General features: G+C 39.4%; 1 protein-coding gene across 7 annotated transcripts in view; it reads right to left on the reverse strand.

Annotated features, from left to right (window-relative positions):
- Positions 1–19,700, reverse strand: part of LOC143369429 (CCR4-NOT transcription complex subunit 6-like) — a 417,004-nt gene that overhangs the window by 356,055 nt on the left and 41,249 nt on the right. Inside the window, exon 4 of one of the 7 annotated variants that reach the window (XM_076813392.1) lies at positions 14,764–14,816. The exons of the other annotated variants lie outside the window; for them this stretch is intronic. Within the exon in view, the coding sequence (XP_076669507.1) occupies positions 14,779–14,816 (38 nt within the window). The 3' untranslated portion in view covers positions 14,764–14,778. Of the gene's footprint in view, positions 1–14,763; positions 14,817–19,700 lie in introns of those variants that run through there. 7 annotated transcript variants of the gene reach the window in all.

Here is a 19,700-nt window from a genome sequence, read left to right on the forward strand (position 1 = left end):
TTTTAATCATTTTCCTCATCTAACAGTTTCCGAGATATTCGACACGATAAGTTTCTCACCTCAACTTTGCGGTCTACCTCCACCCCTTCAATAAGGACGCCTTCCAATAAAAAATATACTTGTCAAATATTTTTGTGAAAACTACTTCCCAGCGTCTGTTATTTTGAGATGTCACATTGCAGGGGACAAAGGTATGTACAGTGGCTCGCATTAATATTCGGACACTTTTTAAAATCGCATAACTTTTTTAGAATTGGTCCAACAAACTTGAGTTTGTTTGAGAAGCTAGAAGGATTAGTTTGCTAACTGACGCGTTTCGTCGTTTTGAAAAAAAATGTATTTGGTTGGAATAGCGAAATAAATAGTAAAGGTCGATTTTTAAACTTTTTTTTGTGAGCTTGTAATGAAAATTCAAAAAACCCGTTTGTAGATTGCAGTAAGTTGTATACGTGCCTAAAATTTCATCAAAATCGGTTAACGTTGCTCCGAGCTACAAACGTTTAAAGATCGCAGAATAAGGTCGAGAATCGCGAAAATTCCCGAAATCAGCGATCTACAAACGTTTTTTTTTTAAATTTTCATTACAAGTTCACAATAAAAAGTTTAAAAATCGACCTTTACTATTCTTTTCGCTATTCCAACCAAATACATTTTTTTTCAAAACGACCAACTACATCATTTAGCAAACTAACCCTTCTAGCTTCTCAAAAAAACTCAAGTTGTTTGGACCAATTCTAAAAAAGTTATGCGATTTTAAAAAGTGTCCGAATATTAATGCGAGCCACTGTATACCGAATTGAAGCCACACGAAATATCCGAGGGGGTGAAGGGGATCGCCGGTCGAGCTGTCGGGGTGAAAGTTAAAATAGAAGACAGCAGGTCGGTGGGGCAAGGTGCACGCGTGCCATCGAGAAGGAAATTCATAGTTGCCAGTAAAAGCTGCTCGCACGGAAAATCGAGGCGGGGCGGGGGAGGGATCGAAAGGGGGTCGGTCGAGAGCACTGGGGACCTTACGGTACGTTCACAGATCGCGGCAGTGCGATACGGGCTATTAAGTGTATGCAAAGCAGAGTTAATTTCATTGAACTTTCCGGTGGCTCGAGCGCGCAAAGTTTTGCCTCGCGGCCATGAAATGCGAGGCGGGGCGCAGAGGGGCTTAAACGGCCATCAGGAGAATACATAATGAGGATGAGAAAACTATACCCGGGCACACTGGCCGCCGAGTAAAATACCTAACAGCACGGCACCGCGTTTAACTTGCTGGATACATGGCTCGCGCCTCCACTTGACGGAAGTTACTGTATCAGAGTGCATTACGGGGAGGCGTTGGCGCGAGTGACGAGCTTCCGTGCCATTCTTTCGCTCCTGCGTTCACGAGTTACGGCGCCACGGACCCAGTGTATACAAAATCATTTTACACGGCCGCAACTTTCTAACTGAACGCCGATGCCGCGGATAGACGCGAGCGTACATTGTCGAACTACAGAAAACTAATTGCGGAAATCATTGCTACTTGTTTTCCTTCTTTTTTTATTTTGCATTTTATACTAGCTTACAGGGGACACTATCGATGGGTCCGGCACCGATTTTTTTCTCCTCGAAATATGTTGTCAAAAACGAATATTTAAGAAACACGATTTTTTAATTTTTTTTCAGGGTGAAATAGCCTCGCAAAAATCGGCTTTTCCCGAATGAAATGCTATGGCATTATAAACGCTAAATATGCTTATTTTAGGGGAAATACATATTATAAAGGGATCTATGTGTTAATAATTGCAAAAATGGCAACCTGAAGAGTGGAGGACTAGGGACATTCAAAACGATTCGTTTTTTTAATAAACACAATTAGAATTATCTAATAACTGTGTAAGCAAGTGGATCGAGTAAAACGTAAGACTTTTATTATTTAAGCAGCGATATCGCGCTCGTCATAATTTTATAAAAATCCAATCGTGGTCAGACACTTAAAAGGAAAACTTTAATCCTCAATTTAGAAGTCGAGATCAGTTCCGCGACACACTTTTTCAACAGCCCTCTTCCAATCCAGGTGTACAGGATCTCCTATTCAAGCCGCGACAAAGATAATTTTTACATTCCGTTTTACCTTCGACGTTCGTGTTTGAAAACATTGAAAAGCGCGGTGCGTTGAACTCCTCAACCTGTACCTACGCAAAGAGCAGAGAACAGGCGGCTGTGGTAACCGTTTACCAGCATTATTCTATCCACTTATGCAAATAGGATCTAGCGTGTACAGAGGGATCGAAGAAAAAGTGGCCACCGCGGAAAACCGATGGTCTCTTAAAGCCAGTGCGTGTATAAACTTCGATCCCGTCACGTCGTAAATCGAAAACTCGCGGACAGTTTAACGCATCGCGCTGCCTTTCCATATCGGGCTTGCGCTTTATGGAGTGAAGAAGTAATTCCTTCGCGTGCTTTGTGCACACCGTGTACAGTGCTTTATCACCCCTGCGTTAACATTTATTTAATGTTAGGGAAAGACACCGGACGGGCCGAGCGGATCCATCGGTCCGCGCCGCGGGCATAGGCGCTGGAATAAATGGAAACTGTTATTGACTTTCACTTCGCTCTTATTGAACGACAATATTTGATTGCGGGGCTCGTACCGTTACCCTGGCATTAATTGAATGCAGGCGCCAGTGTGTACTACTTCGATCATTATAGAGTTCTGTAAATACACATCAGTTATAAACGGAGTCTCGATAGTCATACTGTCTTTTTATTTTAATAAGTATCTTTGAGACGTTTCTTACGTGGCAATGAAAATGTAAGATTTATCTTGAGTAATAGCTTTTACATTTATCGGTATTGTTTAAAGGATTCTGTAAGATTAACCCTAAAAATAATATTTATAAAATTCAGTGGAATCTTTAGAAAATTATTAAATCTAATTAAATTAAATTTGATTGTGCTAACATGCAACGTTGGTTGCTTCGTCGGGTGAAATTTAATTGACTATTGGAAACGGTAGAGCATGAAATTTTTTAGATTTTTTTGCGTTGAAGTTGGGACACAAATTCTGGAAACAAATTAATTCCAATATCGAGCGAATGAATACGGGAGCTACTTAGAGTTTTCTATAAGTAGGAATTAATATGTTGTTACTGGAGGATGTTATTCAATGTTATTACCCAAAATATGTTGATTTTGTTCAGAATGCGACAGTAAGCCAGGTAATGAAAAGGTCTTCACCCGTTGAATAAATAATAATAATAATAATGAAATAGGATGGTTCAATCGTTGGGAGGAATCCTATTACGGGCTAAACACCTAGTCAAATTTAGGATTTTTCTGACGAAATCAACGATTCGATTCATCTGAAATTCGGACTATGCTTTTATGCATCTTTGAAGAAGTTGAATTTTTTAAAATTAATTTTTAATAATAAAAATAGGAGTTATGCATGGTCACCATTGCTCGTCGATGCTTTCTCACGATCAACAACCGTCTCCTTTAAACAACCGTCGTAACGAATAAATGGAACGACATGTTTCCGTTAGAAATCTCGTCGATCACAAAAGGTGTAAAAGCAGAGGTGTCGATTGGAGCACGAAGAAATTGGCTTTCCGCGCGTCTACCCACAGCGCCCCGAGGTTCCTAACGACACACTCCGATCGCGCAGTTGGCGCGCCATTATCTCGCGATCGGCAAAGCCTGACGTTTAATCAAACAATCTCGTTCCGTCTAGCGTGTCGCTGAACCATCGGGAAACGGATCAATACAGATCGTTAAACAAGCTACACCCGGCAAGTGCAACTAAGATTACGTGGATCGTAGACGGCAGGCGCCTTTGAACTTCGATGTTCAATTAATCAATCTGCAGCTGGGGGAGATTGAGCGTCCAGAGAGAGACCGAGAGGCGAACTGCATGGAGCGTCGAAGGAGGGACCGAGAGACGAACTGGATGACACTATATAGCGCGGCCCAGGGATAGAGATAAATAGGTGGAGTCGCGGAAGAGGGATAGGGGTGAGGGAGAGGGAAAATGGCAGAGGAACAGCCGAAGACGCGACAGACAGAGAGAGAGAGAGAGAGGGAGAGAGAGAGAGAGAGAGAGAGAGAGAGAGAGAGAAGGATGAGGTATGCAGGTGAACAGGAGATTTGGCATTCTATTCAGATGGTTTCGCGGGCAGATCAGAGCATACCTTGCCGAATGACTCCTTTGAAAATGCCGATCGTGGGTATCGATGCCCGCTTCTGTGTACCGGCACGTGCCTCGAAATCATCCTCTAAATACCGCCCTTTTGGAAATGCGGCGTCGTGCCAACACAGGCCTCGTCTGAACGCTGAATATTCGATGGCACGCGCATGCCGGCTGAACTGCTTCGTTAGGGGATCGCTCAACGAATATCTTAAATTTCTTTCGTATAACACCCTTTGCCCGGTTCTATACAGGAACCTGTGCTTACGGGATGTTTTTAACGAGGCTCCGCAACTGTCGAAGCAGCTGTGCTATGGGGAATTGTTCAGTTTCAGGCGTAGATCGTAATACGAAGACGGTAGCGTCGTATACCCAAGACAAACGGACTGTACGGAGTCATGGGGCAGAAGATGGTTCAAAATGACTGGAGTTAAAGTTAGAACCTTAAGAAGTCTAAAATATATTAACTATTAAAGGGACATTCCTCTCTGTATGTTGCAAAATTCATCAATTTTTCATAATTTTTTTTTAAAAGGTACGTGCGTCTGTCGTTATGATTCTTTTTGTAGTTTATTTAGGTACTTTTTCGTCATACATAAATATTTTTTATTCAGTTTCAAATTAATTGTTTGTTGTGTTTATTTCGCCGGCAATAAACGTATGTTTAAGAATCACGTCTGGCTGGGGCGTAGATGATTGGAGCTCTCAGTGTGGACTAAACCAATACAATTCAAGAAGGTTTTTAATCAGTATGTTCGTCGTTATCAGAGTAATTGGCCAAGTAGCTCTTGAGATTTTATCTACGCCAAGTGAAAAAAAAAGTATGTTTGGAGAAAAACGTGTTTAATATTATCGCTGTCAGGGACTCGGAGTACTCAAGCGAGGGATGTACATGTCACAACACTTGAAATTTCTCTTCCAAAATTTAACAGTACCTACATTCTCTATATATTCTCGAAAAATTAAAAAAAATCGATTTTTGTTTTTTAAAGCGTCACGGAGAAATGCCCCATTAAAGGAGTCTTGCGATCAGTAGATCTGTACAATCTTGCAGTTTCGACGGTTTTGGAAGTCTTAAAACTCTTGAGTTTTGAATTATTAGTGATTGTTGATTCGAAGCCACTGTATTTACGTTGAATTGTAAAGTAAACGCAAGCAGATTGTTCTTTCTTGGTGAACCACGCCAACAAGCAGAGGTTGAGGGTTTCGAAAGTCTAAATATTTCCAAGCGTTTCATCGCGTTTAAATCTATTTTAGTATTTAAATGCCACGACTAACTGCGCCTAACTTCCCAGAATACGTATTTATTTTTTTACCAAATTTTAATGCCACCCTTCTTTCCGCTGCAAACTATCGCAAGGTGGATGTCAACGTCGTTCCCAGAAATCCAGGCTATAAACCCTCGCTTAGGGCCATGATAAGTTGTTTTACCCTGTCACGTCTCGCGCAGGAATGGCACGGATGATGCAGGCGGCATAATAGAGTGGAGTCATCCTTTCTTCTTTCCGAGGACGAAAGGACATTTTGCGAGAAATCGCGTGTCCGGTGAAAATCGTGCATGTCCTAGCAAAATGGTGGCGGGGTAAGGATGATTCCTGGGCAAACTGCGAGCCATAAAACCGATGCGAGCGTACAAGTACGCCGGCCTGTGAGGTCGAAAACGCTGTGCATATGCAAACACAAGGCGACGTGCTCGGATTCGCGTATACCACCCTACTGTTTGCTTGCCCTGCAACCTTGGCATTGGTGGATACGAGAATACGAAGAAGAAGAAGAAGAAGGGCCACAAGTAAAATGTGTACGGTGTTCCATTCGTTGTAAAGCGCTGCACTGGCTGCGAAGGCAACTTTAAAGGCCACTACCGTTTTTGGATGTTCAGTGAATATTATTCACACACGGGCAGGTGTCCTTATGGAAAATCGTTGAAAATGGCATGCCATGAGCTAGCTAACAGCGACAAGCGAATTGATATACTGAAATAGTGGAGGAGACCAGTTAGGGATAACGGTTTGAATGGTGGAATGGATTGAAAAATGCCCTTTTAAAAGCGGATTCACGCGTAGCAGTTCCGTGACTGTGCAGTGCCACCAGTGTCAGTAAGTGACACGGAGAAGTGTCAACTGCTCCATCCAAAAACAGGGAAACGATATTTTTTACCACTGATGCTGACAGCAATGAACCGTCACGGAACTGATATGCGTGAATCCACCGTAAGTCGGTTAAGCCTTTCCGAGGAAAGCTTGTCGGGAAAGTTTTGTACACAGCGTAGAAAGCGAACTCCAATGTCTGGTTCGTTTTCAAAGGAAACATTGGGGGACTCAAAAACTATACTTTTGGTGTATTCTAGAAACTAGTGATGTGAAACAGAGTTGGGCATTAACCTAGTGTGAATAAAAAAATTAAGTAAAAAAACTAAAACAGTTAACTAAAAACTAAAACTGTCGATTTTTCATTTCAGATGAGCCTACCTTGAAATCTCATGTACACGGTTTCTTTTATCACCGTCAGAGTTATAGCTATTTATTCAAGATTACATCGGAGAAAAAACAATAAAAAATTTTATCATCTTAAAATGTGTATAAATCAATACCGAAAATGCTTTTTACCCTTTGCGTTACAGTTTTCTTTTTAAAAAATCCTAAATTTTTAAGGGACTACGCGAGAATGTACCTTTACGAAAAGATTCAAGTACTTTCTCCTCAATACGAGAATGGTATAACATGGGTTCAATTTACTGACAATAAATTAATAAAAGATAAGAATGAAATTTGGCAACAATACACTTCCGATTTTGCACACGTCTGATACTGAAAGTTTCAACTGAAGTGAACTCAACCCTCTTCTCTTTCGCCTCCTTCATGCGTCCGTATATTCTGGTCGTATACGCATTATGACACGTCATATCCAGGACATGGTGATGAAATCAAAAGCGACCCATTTTACTGTCGCACTACGTGATTTCCAATGTGAAAGAGAAAGCTAACAGCACGAATGTGTAACGACAATGACTGTTTACATACACGCGTGTGCCCCGTGTATCGCTAATAAAAATGTTCGCCTGACTCTCATTTTTCATTTTTTTAAAACATTAACAATGTCTTGCTTATTACAAACATAAATATGCACCACGGATACAAATGTAAAATATTTTACGCAATGCATTACAGAATATCCGAAAATAAAGTATGGTATTGCTGAACTTACTAACAAAACTGTCAACGGTAACTACATAAACAGCCGTAATCGTGAATTCTCGGACATTCGAAACAATATTCGAAAAGAATTGATAAATATTTAGAAGAATCTATGCATCGCTTTAAACATTTGACGAAATCAAATCAAGATATGGTTTTGTTGGTAAAGGATGTGTTCAGCGTTGGGCATTAACTAAATAAAAAATTTCACATAAGTAATAATTTTTTAACTCTTATTCGAAATTTAAATTAAATAAAAATTTTGCCCATCTCTGGATTTGTTTCGTCATACTTCCTTTAAATGCAAATTATATACAAAATCTGTCCAGTGTTACTTACGTGTTTCTAAAGGGACGTTTCACAATTGTGAGGATTTACATGTTATTTCATCTGAAAAAAACATTAGCAGATCACAAGGTCACTTAGAATGAAAACGAATTTTAGAATTTGATCGCTACCTTAAAGATTTTGTAATAACACGCTCTAATGATTCCCAAAAGTAGCTTGCAATACTCTAGATGAGAGGCTGAGCACATACATACATAAATTAGCGACTGTTTCAGCAACCCAATCTTCAGCTAAGCGACCCTATTACGACACACGAGTAGTTTTATGTCAGATAATTCGAAAAGTGTTATCGCACAACAAACGATTACAACACCTGAATATATAAATCCTCGACTGTAGAAATACATTTTTTACGTTCAAATTATGTAATTCGACGTCAACTTAGGCCTAACGGTAGAAATAATACCAAATTTCGAAAGTCGACGATGGTAGTCGAATTTCGCAGTGAATAATTAATTATTATACCGAAGATTTACTTCTGAATTTGGAAAGTGTTGAGACTTCTATGCTCGGGAGACGACGATCGATAGACACCCAAAGTGACTAATCGTGTTGCTTCATGTACTTCAATTCCGTCACACTGAACGCTTCGACATCTAGAAATCTTATAAAAAACGGCGAAAATACATGAAACTTTACAGCTACAACTTTTTGTTTCTTGCATTCATTCATCTATTTAATTTGGAATGCTTGCGAGGCGCAATTAAAGAAGCAGTAATAGTTTAATTAATCAAACTTGACAGCGATAATATATTAATATGGAAAACTTCATAAAAGTTGAAAAGTGTCTGTGTTGTGCAATGAAGGCGGCTCCGCCCGCGTTTGCATCCTCTGTTTGGGCATGCGCATTGCAGCCCTCTCGACTGCTTGGTGTAGTTCTGTCTAATGTATCTTCAAGCCATTTAAGAACGAAGAAGTCAATTTGCTGCAAGCTCGAAGTTAAAATTACACTCAATATTTAAACGATATTTGGGAAGAAATTTTTAACTCGTTCTTTTTCGTAATATTTTGAATTAGTTTCAACACGAAGAAAAATATGCAGCAAGGTGGAAAGTTACCATGAACATGTAGTTTTGTTTACTTTCAGTTTTCTCAGCAACCTGAAATATATAATATTTAAAAACTGAAGTTTCATGATGGATCGCGACAACCTCATATCGGATTCTTTACTAGTCTATATTTCACAATTCCCCGTGCTCCCTCGTTATTTCTCCGTTTCTGTACCTTCTTCGCAAGCAATTAATCGAATTTTATGCTCGAAAGCAGAATATAATTAAACGCATCGCGTATACTTTTCAACTTGTTGAAGCAAAATAAATTATGTACTAAAAAATGTCAATGATGTTACTTTTCGAGATGCCAATTGCTTAGAGGAGACGGAAGCCTGTAACAGAGTTCGGTTTGAAAAAGGACACGGAGGAAGCAAGGGCCGTTCCGCATTGATTAGAAGAAATAAAGAAGCGCCTGGAAATATTTGATTGCTGCGATGATATCGTTATCCTGGCATTAATGAAATACAGAGGCAAGCCTGTACCTGGATCATTATAGAATTCTAAAAATATCGTTTATGAATATCCCCTCTATGGTGATTACTCTCGTGTTCAATTAATGAAGACTCCATCAGCTTCTTTTTTTAGAAAGGTGTGTTTTGTTACGGGACCGAACCCAACGTTATTAACCAGAATATGTCGATTATTTTTAACGATATAATAGAATTTTTAAAAAGAAAATCATCACTGTTGACTATGATCATAAAACAAACAATGAGAGAGTATGATGATATAGCCGTTCAGAAAGTTCAATTAACCCTTTAGGCACTGAAAATTTGAGAACGCTCAGCCGCGTGCGGGATTGCTCTAGTCGTATCTGTTAACCATAGTCGCTGAACGCCTATGTGCGTTCCCCGCACACGCTCCATACGCTGAACGAACACAATGCGCCCATAGCACCCAAAGTGTTAAACATGGTCAGGTTAATAACTATAAGAATGCTCTTTTACAGCACTATATTCAGAATTCCAAAAGAATCAATACCGAGTTGCATGCCCTTGTAGGTTCGTCCCAACAAGGACACCACAGATAAAATTCTATTTCCCACCACTTTCAACGCGCATGTGTTCTATTTGAATTTAAATCTCTGGGGAGATGGGGTCGATGGGAGAAAGTAACAGAGGGGAGCGAAATCTGTAACAGAGGCCGGCCGGGAAAACCGAGTCGGCGAAGCAAGGGCCGTTTCGCAATGATTAGAATGAAAAAAGGACCGCCTGATGTTCCTTGACTTGACTTCAGCAGGAGCAACGAACGGGTAATGCCCACGAGCCACGTCGTCCGTGAAATCGAGTATTCCGAATTTTCCAGGGGGAAGTCACCTATCTACGGACGTCTATGCCGCGACGTCCGGCATTATGTGCAGGTGCTTTCTCGAGTAGCTGACTAAGCACTTCGTAACGGCCGATGGTCATTCGTTTTCAACTCTATCGAGCTTACGCGAACGATCCTCCTCGTGTCAAGTGGTCGTCCGCGTAGAATCGGAGGCTTCGAAAGGGGAGAAGCAAGGCTCTGTGGGAATGGGGAAAATTAGCGCGTCTATGAAGGATACAGCAATGGTTTTCCACGTCCATTAACTATTAACATAGACGCAGCACGCGAGTTATGCTCGATTAAAAGCAGCAGAACGAATCAACGACCAAGCATCCGACTACCTGCTGGTAGACCTAAAATGAAGGTAACCGGCGCGTTTATGCAGTCTCGCGAGGTAATTTTGATTTCCTAATTACAGCCGCTGCGGGAACGTTTAATTGGCTTTGGCAAGAGACGAAAGCCTAATATTAGACATCCCGAGCACGGAAGTAGGGTTGAAAGTAAAACATGTGGCTGAGTAATTCCTGTATGCACGCATCTCACAGGTGGCCGAGCCGTTAAGAAATGTGTGCGTTGTAGTTTTAGTTTTCATCCAAAGGCTCCGTTTTTAACGAAGTATGTAAAGTAAAAGGAATTTATTGTGGCCATAGATGTCTGACACCTTTTGCTAAAAAAAAAATGATTAAATGCTATGGTAGAAGGGAATAATTCAAATATTCGGTATAAATATTGCCTATTTCGATATCCACTTTCACCTTCGCGAATGAATAAACTAGAAGACGAGATGCCAACTATGAAGATCGTTCGTTCAATAGTTAAGCTGCTACCACAACTTACAAGGGTACTTCGGTAACCTGAATGTTCCGAATTTTTTTAAATTTTACAGGTTTGCAGGGGGACCTTAATAGGAGTAGGTGTCAGAAATATTTTTCTTCTGCTACTTTTTAGTACTTCGGTGTCAAAACACTGCCAGGTTAATGTGCTTTCCTATTTTCTTGAATATCTTGAAGAGTATAGTAGATATAAAATAATTGTTACAATGAAAATTTAGTAGTTCCGTGCTCTATAAAACTATGCAATCAAATTGTTTAACGTTTCTAGAGGCGAACGTTTTTCGTATTTAAACTACAAATTTTAAAGAATTTGATTGCATAGTTTTGTAGAGTATAAAAACCATTAAATTTTCGCTCTAACCATAGTTTTCAAGATATACAGGAAAATAGAAAAACACGCATTAAGACCTTTAAAGAGTGTTTTAGCTCGAAAGAACTAAAAAGTATCAGAAAATAAAATTGATACTTCTATTGAGGTCCCCTACAAACCTGCGAAGTTTAAAAAAAAATCGTAGGTAAATTTCGGGTTACCAAAGCTCCCTTGCTAAATACAGTTGCATGCTCACGTACGTGCGCATAGGTAGGTACATCGAAAAATTGTATTTAAATACAAATTTCGAATAACGAATAAAAGTTAAGAAGATTATTCGTCACGTGTCGAATAAAGTTAAAGTTAAATTTAAAAGATGTATCGAATAAAGAAATTAACTTTATTCGTCGAATAATCTAAAGTTAAAGTAACTTTTATTCGATCCGTTATTTAAATAATTTTTTATTCAGTTACTGCCCAACTCTTTGAAATGGCAAAGCTTGGAGCACTACTACGTTTAACATTGTGCCCCAACTGTTATATATGCAAAATTCGAAGGAAATCGATGACTTGAACCTGCGCTCCCTTTGTCAGCCTTCAGACTCGCCAATGGAGTGCTCAGGTGGGGAATGGTTATTTGTTTTGATCAGAAATAGCAGAGGGGATATCGCCGAAAAACATCACGAAGGGAGAGGCTCCATGCATCGATATGGGTAGCCTGTTTTTTGCGATGTAAGTGCACGTGTAAAGCCGCAGGATGCGCGTGCGGGGCGCAGGTTGTACACATGCATATTGGAAGGCTGGCTGCCGCGTGGACGTGCTGGCATTTGGCATTGCGCCGCATATTATCCAAGGATGCACGAAATGCCTTGGCATTTGTACACAGGACACGCTCGTTCGACGTTGTCTCTGTTGTTGCGTCGCCATTACTGCTGTTGCATGTTGCCGCAGCCTCATTCCTACATGCTTCGGGGGCTGTGACACGACGCATTCGAGAACCCTCCTGTCTCGCAAGAAGAGACATATGCGTCTTCCGAATAACGTGCAACAACGTTCGTCGTTGTTATCCAAAAATTCTTTGGCGAATTATTGCGGTGCGATGATAGCGTGGCGAAAATTGATACGGGGTGAGTATTCGGTGAAGGAAGCAGAGGTACTTGGAATATACATCTGGTTACATATGAGATCGCAAATAGGTATCTACTTTACTTTGAATAATGCAGAACAACTTTCGACGTCGTTATGGAGTGCTGTTGAAGTGCGATGATAACGCGGCTAAACTGTATACAGAGGCAATATGGTACTGTCTCGAAAGAAAGCCGCGCTTATCTGTCTCGAAAAGAACTCGGCGCTATCACCGCTACTTCTTTGAGAGTTGCGGCGACGAGTGAGAGGTGCTAGTATGGCTGCAACGAAACATTTAAGTGTAATTTAAGTATTCGAATATTCAGAGTGATCAAATTTCGGATTGTACCGAATAGAAATCTGAACATGAAATATTTTTCACACTTTATCGTGGAATTCTTTTCATACTGGCCTTGACAATTATTTGTTTTGCCATCGATAAATTTGGAACTCTGTTAATTTTTGATAAATTTATAGACTTTGAAACGAAAACAACCATCAGTTATTAGTATTATTATTATAATAATAAAGAGTGGGCAACTCCGACTTAGTCAGCCAAAGGCCCCCTCCTCTAGCTAGGCCCATCCGCCCATAAGCAGACAATTTTATAGGAAGCTAAAATCCCATAAACGATTTTAAGAAACTACAATATTTTTATTTCGTCCCCCGTTACTATAACGTTACTTCTCCAAATTTATTATTCGAATATTCGAAGAAATTATTCGTTTTCGAAATTATTCGAATTATTCGAATAAACAACCCGCTAAACTGCACGTAGGAACAGTTTCGATAGAAAGAACTAGATCTTCCACAAAGAAACATTTCATTTCTTAAAAAATTACGTGTTTTGAATTTTTAAACTGCGTACCATAAAGCAGAGAAAGCTTTGCAATAACGAGAGGGTTCCTTGTTCATTAGCATTTCCAGTTTTATGAGTGAAGAGCAACAGAACTTTACTACAAACCTAACAACATATTATTATTAAGCGCCATTATTACTCAGAATATATCTTCCTGTATGCAGATTAAATAACCTAACTTCGACTACTAATGAAATTTAATGAATCCCTCAACGCCTCATCATTTCCAACACATAATAATATTCTCCATGAAGATTTACGGATTATCGTACGTCTTACTTAATTAGATTGAATAGCCATGAATATTGGACAGCTTTACGCGTTTCAGTGCGCGGAAGAGCTCGTTTATTGTACTTTTGAGTTCAGATAGAGGTCTTGGAGTGCAACAGTAAATGCTGCTTGAGGCACCATTAACCTTGCTGCCTATTGTTAATTGTTACAACAATACCGTTGACTTAATCGCATTCTGAATCTGTGCAAATCTATGCCTGAAGTGAATCCAAGGTGCAAGTAATCGCTTTCGAATCGATCAATCATTCACCGACACAACAATGAGTACCTGCTATGCCTTTCGAAACAGCACTGCACTTGGACGCAGTACTAATGAACAATGGGAATATCCACTGAAACACCATCGACAAAGCCAATTTCTTTCGACGTCGAAACAAAGGGATATCATACACCAGCTTTCATCAAAATATCATTGAAATCAGTGTTCAATGTATACAGCATAAATTAATCAACACTTTCATCGTTTTCTAAGGTAAGTAAGTTGCGATTATTTTACTGAAAATTTGCGTTGTGACACTTCATCGAATTAAGAACGATGGGGAAATTAAAGAATACATTAAGTCAGCTATGGACTGTTGAGTTTGTCGAAACATTTTGCAAATAGTTTCATGGAACAACCAATGAGAACTGTAAGGCTATTTTGTTATTATCGTCATCCTTTTAGGGGTGATTCCACAGCCCCAAATAAGGCGAAAATATGGAATAAAAATTTTTGATATCGCGTTTCGTTATCGAGAAAATTGGCTTTGAATTCTAGATAAATACATTATGGTTAATGACGAATTAAATGCAAGGATCGAGCAACTTAAAATTTCACGAGAAACTCGAGTTCAAAGTTTTACCCTTTCCATACCCTCGATATAGTCACTATTCTTTTCTGCTCCTATGTACAGACACTTCCTGATTCGTAATTATTTCTACTATCAATTATTTAAATCGTTCTTTTCGAGGGTACGAGAAAGACAAAACTTTGACCTGAATTTTCCCACAAAAGTTTAAATAATGCACCCTATGCATTTAGTAGGTACCTATATGTCAAATTGGAGCCAAATCCATCATCCAAATTTCGTGCATTCTCTTTATCAGTAAACAGAAACTAGTATTCGATATAAAAAGAAGGTGGAAAGCACAGAACGTTAATAAAGAAAAGACCTGAAGAAAATACGAATTCCAAATTATTTCATGAAATTCAGAGTGTGCGTTTTGTTAACAATGTGATTCTTTCTACACTTCCTTTCACGTTACACGTTCTTTGAGAGTTACTTACTCACCGCATCGATCCCTTTCGTAAGCACGAATTCAGCCAGTCATTAGTGACCCGGTTCTAAGAAGCTTACCTGAAACAAGACGGAAACAATACACTTAGCCTCACTAACGGGTACGAACATTTCTGGGTAATTAGTATCGTACGATGCAGGCGTCAAGCTAGATTGAGTACCTGCGGGGTACTTGAAAAATAATTATTCTCCTCGCCACCCACGACTGTTTTCCAGCTGTTCATTGCCGGCACACATAATATACCATGCCACCATGAAGCACGCGCAGCTCGTGCCTTTATTAAAATACATTTTTCCACAAACGTGAACATTTTCCCGGCTACAAAAGAATAATTTCCCATAGAAGATTACATCTTGCTCGTGGGGAGTATCCGAGGTTTGTTCGAGAAGTATTTTAATAGAAGTTTATGCGTGTAAAGAGACGGCGAAGTTAGGAGTGGCGTACCTTTTTCCAATAAGAAAGGGATGTTGCGTCGTAAACTTTTATTACCCGATGATGCTCTTGAGACTGCTACATAAAATGGAAAATACTGTTTTATACAAGAAGAATTTCCTGACCCTCGATGGAATGTCGTATACATATGCTACGCGTCATTTCACTAGATTGATCACTTTACAGTTGTCGGTAATTTACATAAGTAACACGTTTTTTTTTTATTCCGTAGACACGTCCACGTGCGAATTAATCGCCAACAGTTTAACGTGCTGATTAGTAATTTATGCGACGATGAAGTGACCACGTGAGCAAAAAAATTGTTACAAAATCAACGGGGCGAAATGGGGGTAATGATACCGAAGACACGATTATACTGCAGATTTCCGAACAGAAATGCTGTTTAATTGATGATAATTAATTTTTTGTTTTTCGTAGGATTTCATTTGGATTCAACACAAGTAGACAATGTTTTATAATATTTACATATATATAATTCATTCACTTCGTATATATGTTCGAGAAGTGAATGAATATATAGTTCACAAAAACAAGCTGTACTCGGGAAATGATACGTAGAAGTTCTATTTAATTTCCATTTATTAATATGCATGCGAACGGATGGTAAAGTTTGACCAATAGCGACATGTTGACACATGAATTAATAGGAAACACCGCGTTGATCTTTTTCTGACCACACTAGACTTTGGACGAGTCTTTTATTGCTTCTAGTTTTGTGATAATTTTTATAAAATGAGTTTAGCAAACATATATAATATACGCCTTTTAGTTCGACGCACCGTGTATGCAGTTTTCCTGATCTAAATGACTGGAAATAAAAAGACGTTCAATGCATGATTATATAGTGCCGGATAAAAGTATTGGGGCACACTTTAAAACGGAATAACTTTGTCAGAATTCGTCCAAACGACTTGAGATTTTTTGAGAAGCTAGACGGATTAGTTTACTATGCGACATGTTTCGTCGTTTTGAAAAAAATTGCAATTGATCGAAATAGCTTCGAAAATAGTGGAGGTCGCATTTTCAACTTTTTTATCTATGCCTCGCTTGGACAAATTTTGAAAAAGTTATTGTTTTAAAAGTGCCCCAATACTTTCGTCCGGCACTGTAGCTATATTTTCAAGTAGTCTTTTAAAACTATTAATGTACTTAAATATGGCGAGTTTTTGGAACTGAAGTACAGCAATCCCCTGACACACTGTATTATTTCGCATTTAGATCATTTCTCTCCACGACACGAGAGGCATTTGTAAGTTATATAAATCTGTATGCATCTAACATATATCATAGATGTATAGGTTTTTATATTTAATTGTGAATATATATACAGTATGTTCGTTTTAACTGGGAACGGTGGAATATCTCTTAATGGGCCGAAGGTGTTAAAAACCTGTTCTTATAAAATTTGCTTCTTACGGAGGAGGTACATTATGTGATATAAGATAGTTTCTGTGCAGGTGGAAAAATGAGAGAGATTTCAAGGTCATCTGTGGCACGCTTTCGGCGATTAGTAGCACGGTCCAGTAGAGTTTAGCAGAATGTAGCTGGTCGAAAGCGTGTGACATGCATTGATTTGACGCCTCGGGGCCTCACGACTTTACGACCTTCCACAGAACGGAATGACTTACTGTTACACATCGTTGATTTCATCGCAACAAACCGTTATCATATTATGAATAAAAGAATATAGGCGTCCTATTTAAAAGAATTAAATTGACCTTCAAATCTCACCCATATCTCCACCTGCAGAGAAACTATCTTTACCACATAACGCCCGCCACCTTATCAAAGTACTATCGTACGAACGATTTTTTAATACCTTCAGGCCTTTACGAGATATTCCACCGTTTCCTTCTATCTCGACTTACGTCGGTTATTCTGCAAGCAATTCGTACGTAACTTCCGGATACCGCTGTATTTATATCAAGTAAATAAATGATGCTCGTGCCGAATTACCCATATTTTACGAACTCAATTCCCAGAGAAGCTGCATCACTGAGGCAACAACCTAATAAAACACAAATAACGGGGCAGTGCTTGCTCGAAAACACTTGTATCGTTCTGATACTACTGACACGCGTGTATAAGTACCATTCACTCTGGTTCGACGTTATCTTGACGCATTTATAATACCGGTCACTTTTACAATCGTTCCCTGTCCCTATCATTCAAAGCGCAGGCCTGCTTGGAAACAGAATAATCCTTTAAGAGACGCAGTTTCATTAGTCAGAAAACCTAAGACCGTGAATCATCGCTCAAGACAGAAGTGTACGGTATCGGGTGCAAAGGGGTCGTGCGAAACAGGTCTAAAAGAAGTACGGTTCATTTATAGACCTCTTCTAATCCCTCTCATTTCTATTAGTGGTTACGTTTCACGGTACCGAAATCATATTGGACACAACGTGGCCCGTTAACTATCGCGTGTATAATTAATCGACGCCAGTGACGCGTTGCCACGCACACACGTGCGCTCGCGTTAGACAAATGCGAACACTTACTTGCGGAAGGCGTTCGTGTGCCGCACTACAAAAGATTAATTACGCGGTATTCATTCGTCGCGGATACCGTTGCAAGGGAGAATTCGAGCCTTGCAGAAAGAAAAGTCATGGAAATATTCGAGAAACGCGTCACAATTACCGCGTTAAAGAGTATCGTACGTAGTATGTGAGGCAATCGCGTGGGCATTAAAACGGTACTTTGATAGCGTTTATTCGTTTCTGTGTGTCGGAGCCTTAACCTATCGGTAGTTTAAGATAACTTGAATGCAGTGTGCGGTAGCGAATGTATCCATCACGAATATGATATTTAATGCATTCTTATACAGAGCACCAAATAAAAATACGGGGATGAAGTTTACCCAAAGTTCATTGCCATGTTAGAAGCTCAACAAAGGGACTTCAAACACTTGGGGACTTGATGATTCCCAAATTAGAGCGTCGTTTGGGACACTGAAGCCTAGAGTCTGAAGCGACGGCTTAGAACGCAACACCGGCGTTGCTCAAACTTCCCCTAACACGGTGCACTTTGATATTAATGCCTGGATATACTATCATCGTCGCATGAAATTCCAGGCAAGAGTAGATGCGTTTGTAATCCGTGGACCCCGCGTGTATGCCTATATACATGCGACGATTCTGGCTGTGATATCGCCCTGGCGAACCTGACACGAGGTCCTCAACCTATAAACGAGGGATTTTCTCAGCCGGAAATGTCCCCTGTGCGTGAAGTGGCAAATGCACGAAGCCGGGCTAACTGGACTTGCCCACGGCCACTGCGAATATGTTTTAATTTATTTCTAATACAAATGTACTGTTGCAAGAACGGCCTCAGGACAATCAGGCCCTTTTTGCATGAAACGCATAATTAGATTACTCATTCTTTTCTGCATATGTCCTCTAAATTGCGCTGTCGTCTCTTTAAAGTTGACAGAGTTATTATTTTGTGAATCGATATTGACTAACTGACCCTAACTCGTATCTAACAAAGGAAGATTCCCAACCTGGAAATTTAAAAAATTATGAAACTTTGGGGATTTCGCAATTTTTTTGCTGCCCAAATTCACTCTAAAGGGGTGAAATTGACCCCTGGAAATTCGGCTATTTTCCGATTTTGTGTTTTAAGTCGCGAAATGTAAGAACTGTAAGCCACTGAATGATAGTCCCAATTAAAACAAGTAACTTTTGTCTGAAAACTTTTTTTCTATCTCTTACAATTCGCGAGTTATACCACAAAATCGGAAAATAGTCTAATTTTCGAGGGTCAATTTCACCCCCTTAGAGTGAATTTGGGCAGCAAAAAAGGCGTAATACATACATATCCTCGACGTATTCCAAAGATTCATAATTTTTTTCATTTCCGGGTTGGGGACCTTCGCTTATAAGCCAACATACCTACGTCCACCTGAACATGGCTACATTTTTGTGATATTCTATATTTTTTCAAATAGTATCAAATATTAGATAAGTAATAAAACATAATGTTAGAAAACATTTTTTTCTATATTTCTTCATTTTATGAAAGTAGAGCCTGAGAGGGCTATAATTAAAATTAATTTCACTGATTAATTTACTACATAATTCCAATTGTAATAAATGCAACTACAAAGAAGATATATCAAATTTTTAAATATTATAGACAGTTTTACTAAAATTTCACTCTGCATAAAAAATATCTAACTTCGTGATGTTTATAGATACTTTTCTCGAAACTGACTTTTGGCACTGAGGCCGTTCTTGCACCCAGCAGTACAATTATAATCATAGAATTGAAGATACAAAACACAAAGGAAAAATGAGGGTCTCTCTTCCAATGGGAAGGTATAGTGTCTTCGTAGTGGGAATGAAAAATATATATGCCGACGCTTTCTGTATGGGTGTAATGTTTAAATTTTCATAACGAGTTGGGTCATTATGCCCGATTAGCAAGTTAAGCTGGATTCACACTAGTACTCGAAGGACGCGACACTTAAACTAAACACACGCTCATCAGGC

The sequence above is a fragment of the Andrena cerasifolii genome, chromosome 1 (genome assembly GCF_050908995.1).
Source record: "Andrena cerasifolii isolate SP2316 chromosome 1, iyAndCera1_principal, whole genome shotgun sequence".
NCBI lineage: Eukaryota > Metazoa > Arthropoda > Insecta > Hymenoptera > Andrenidae > Andrena > Andrena cerasifolii.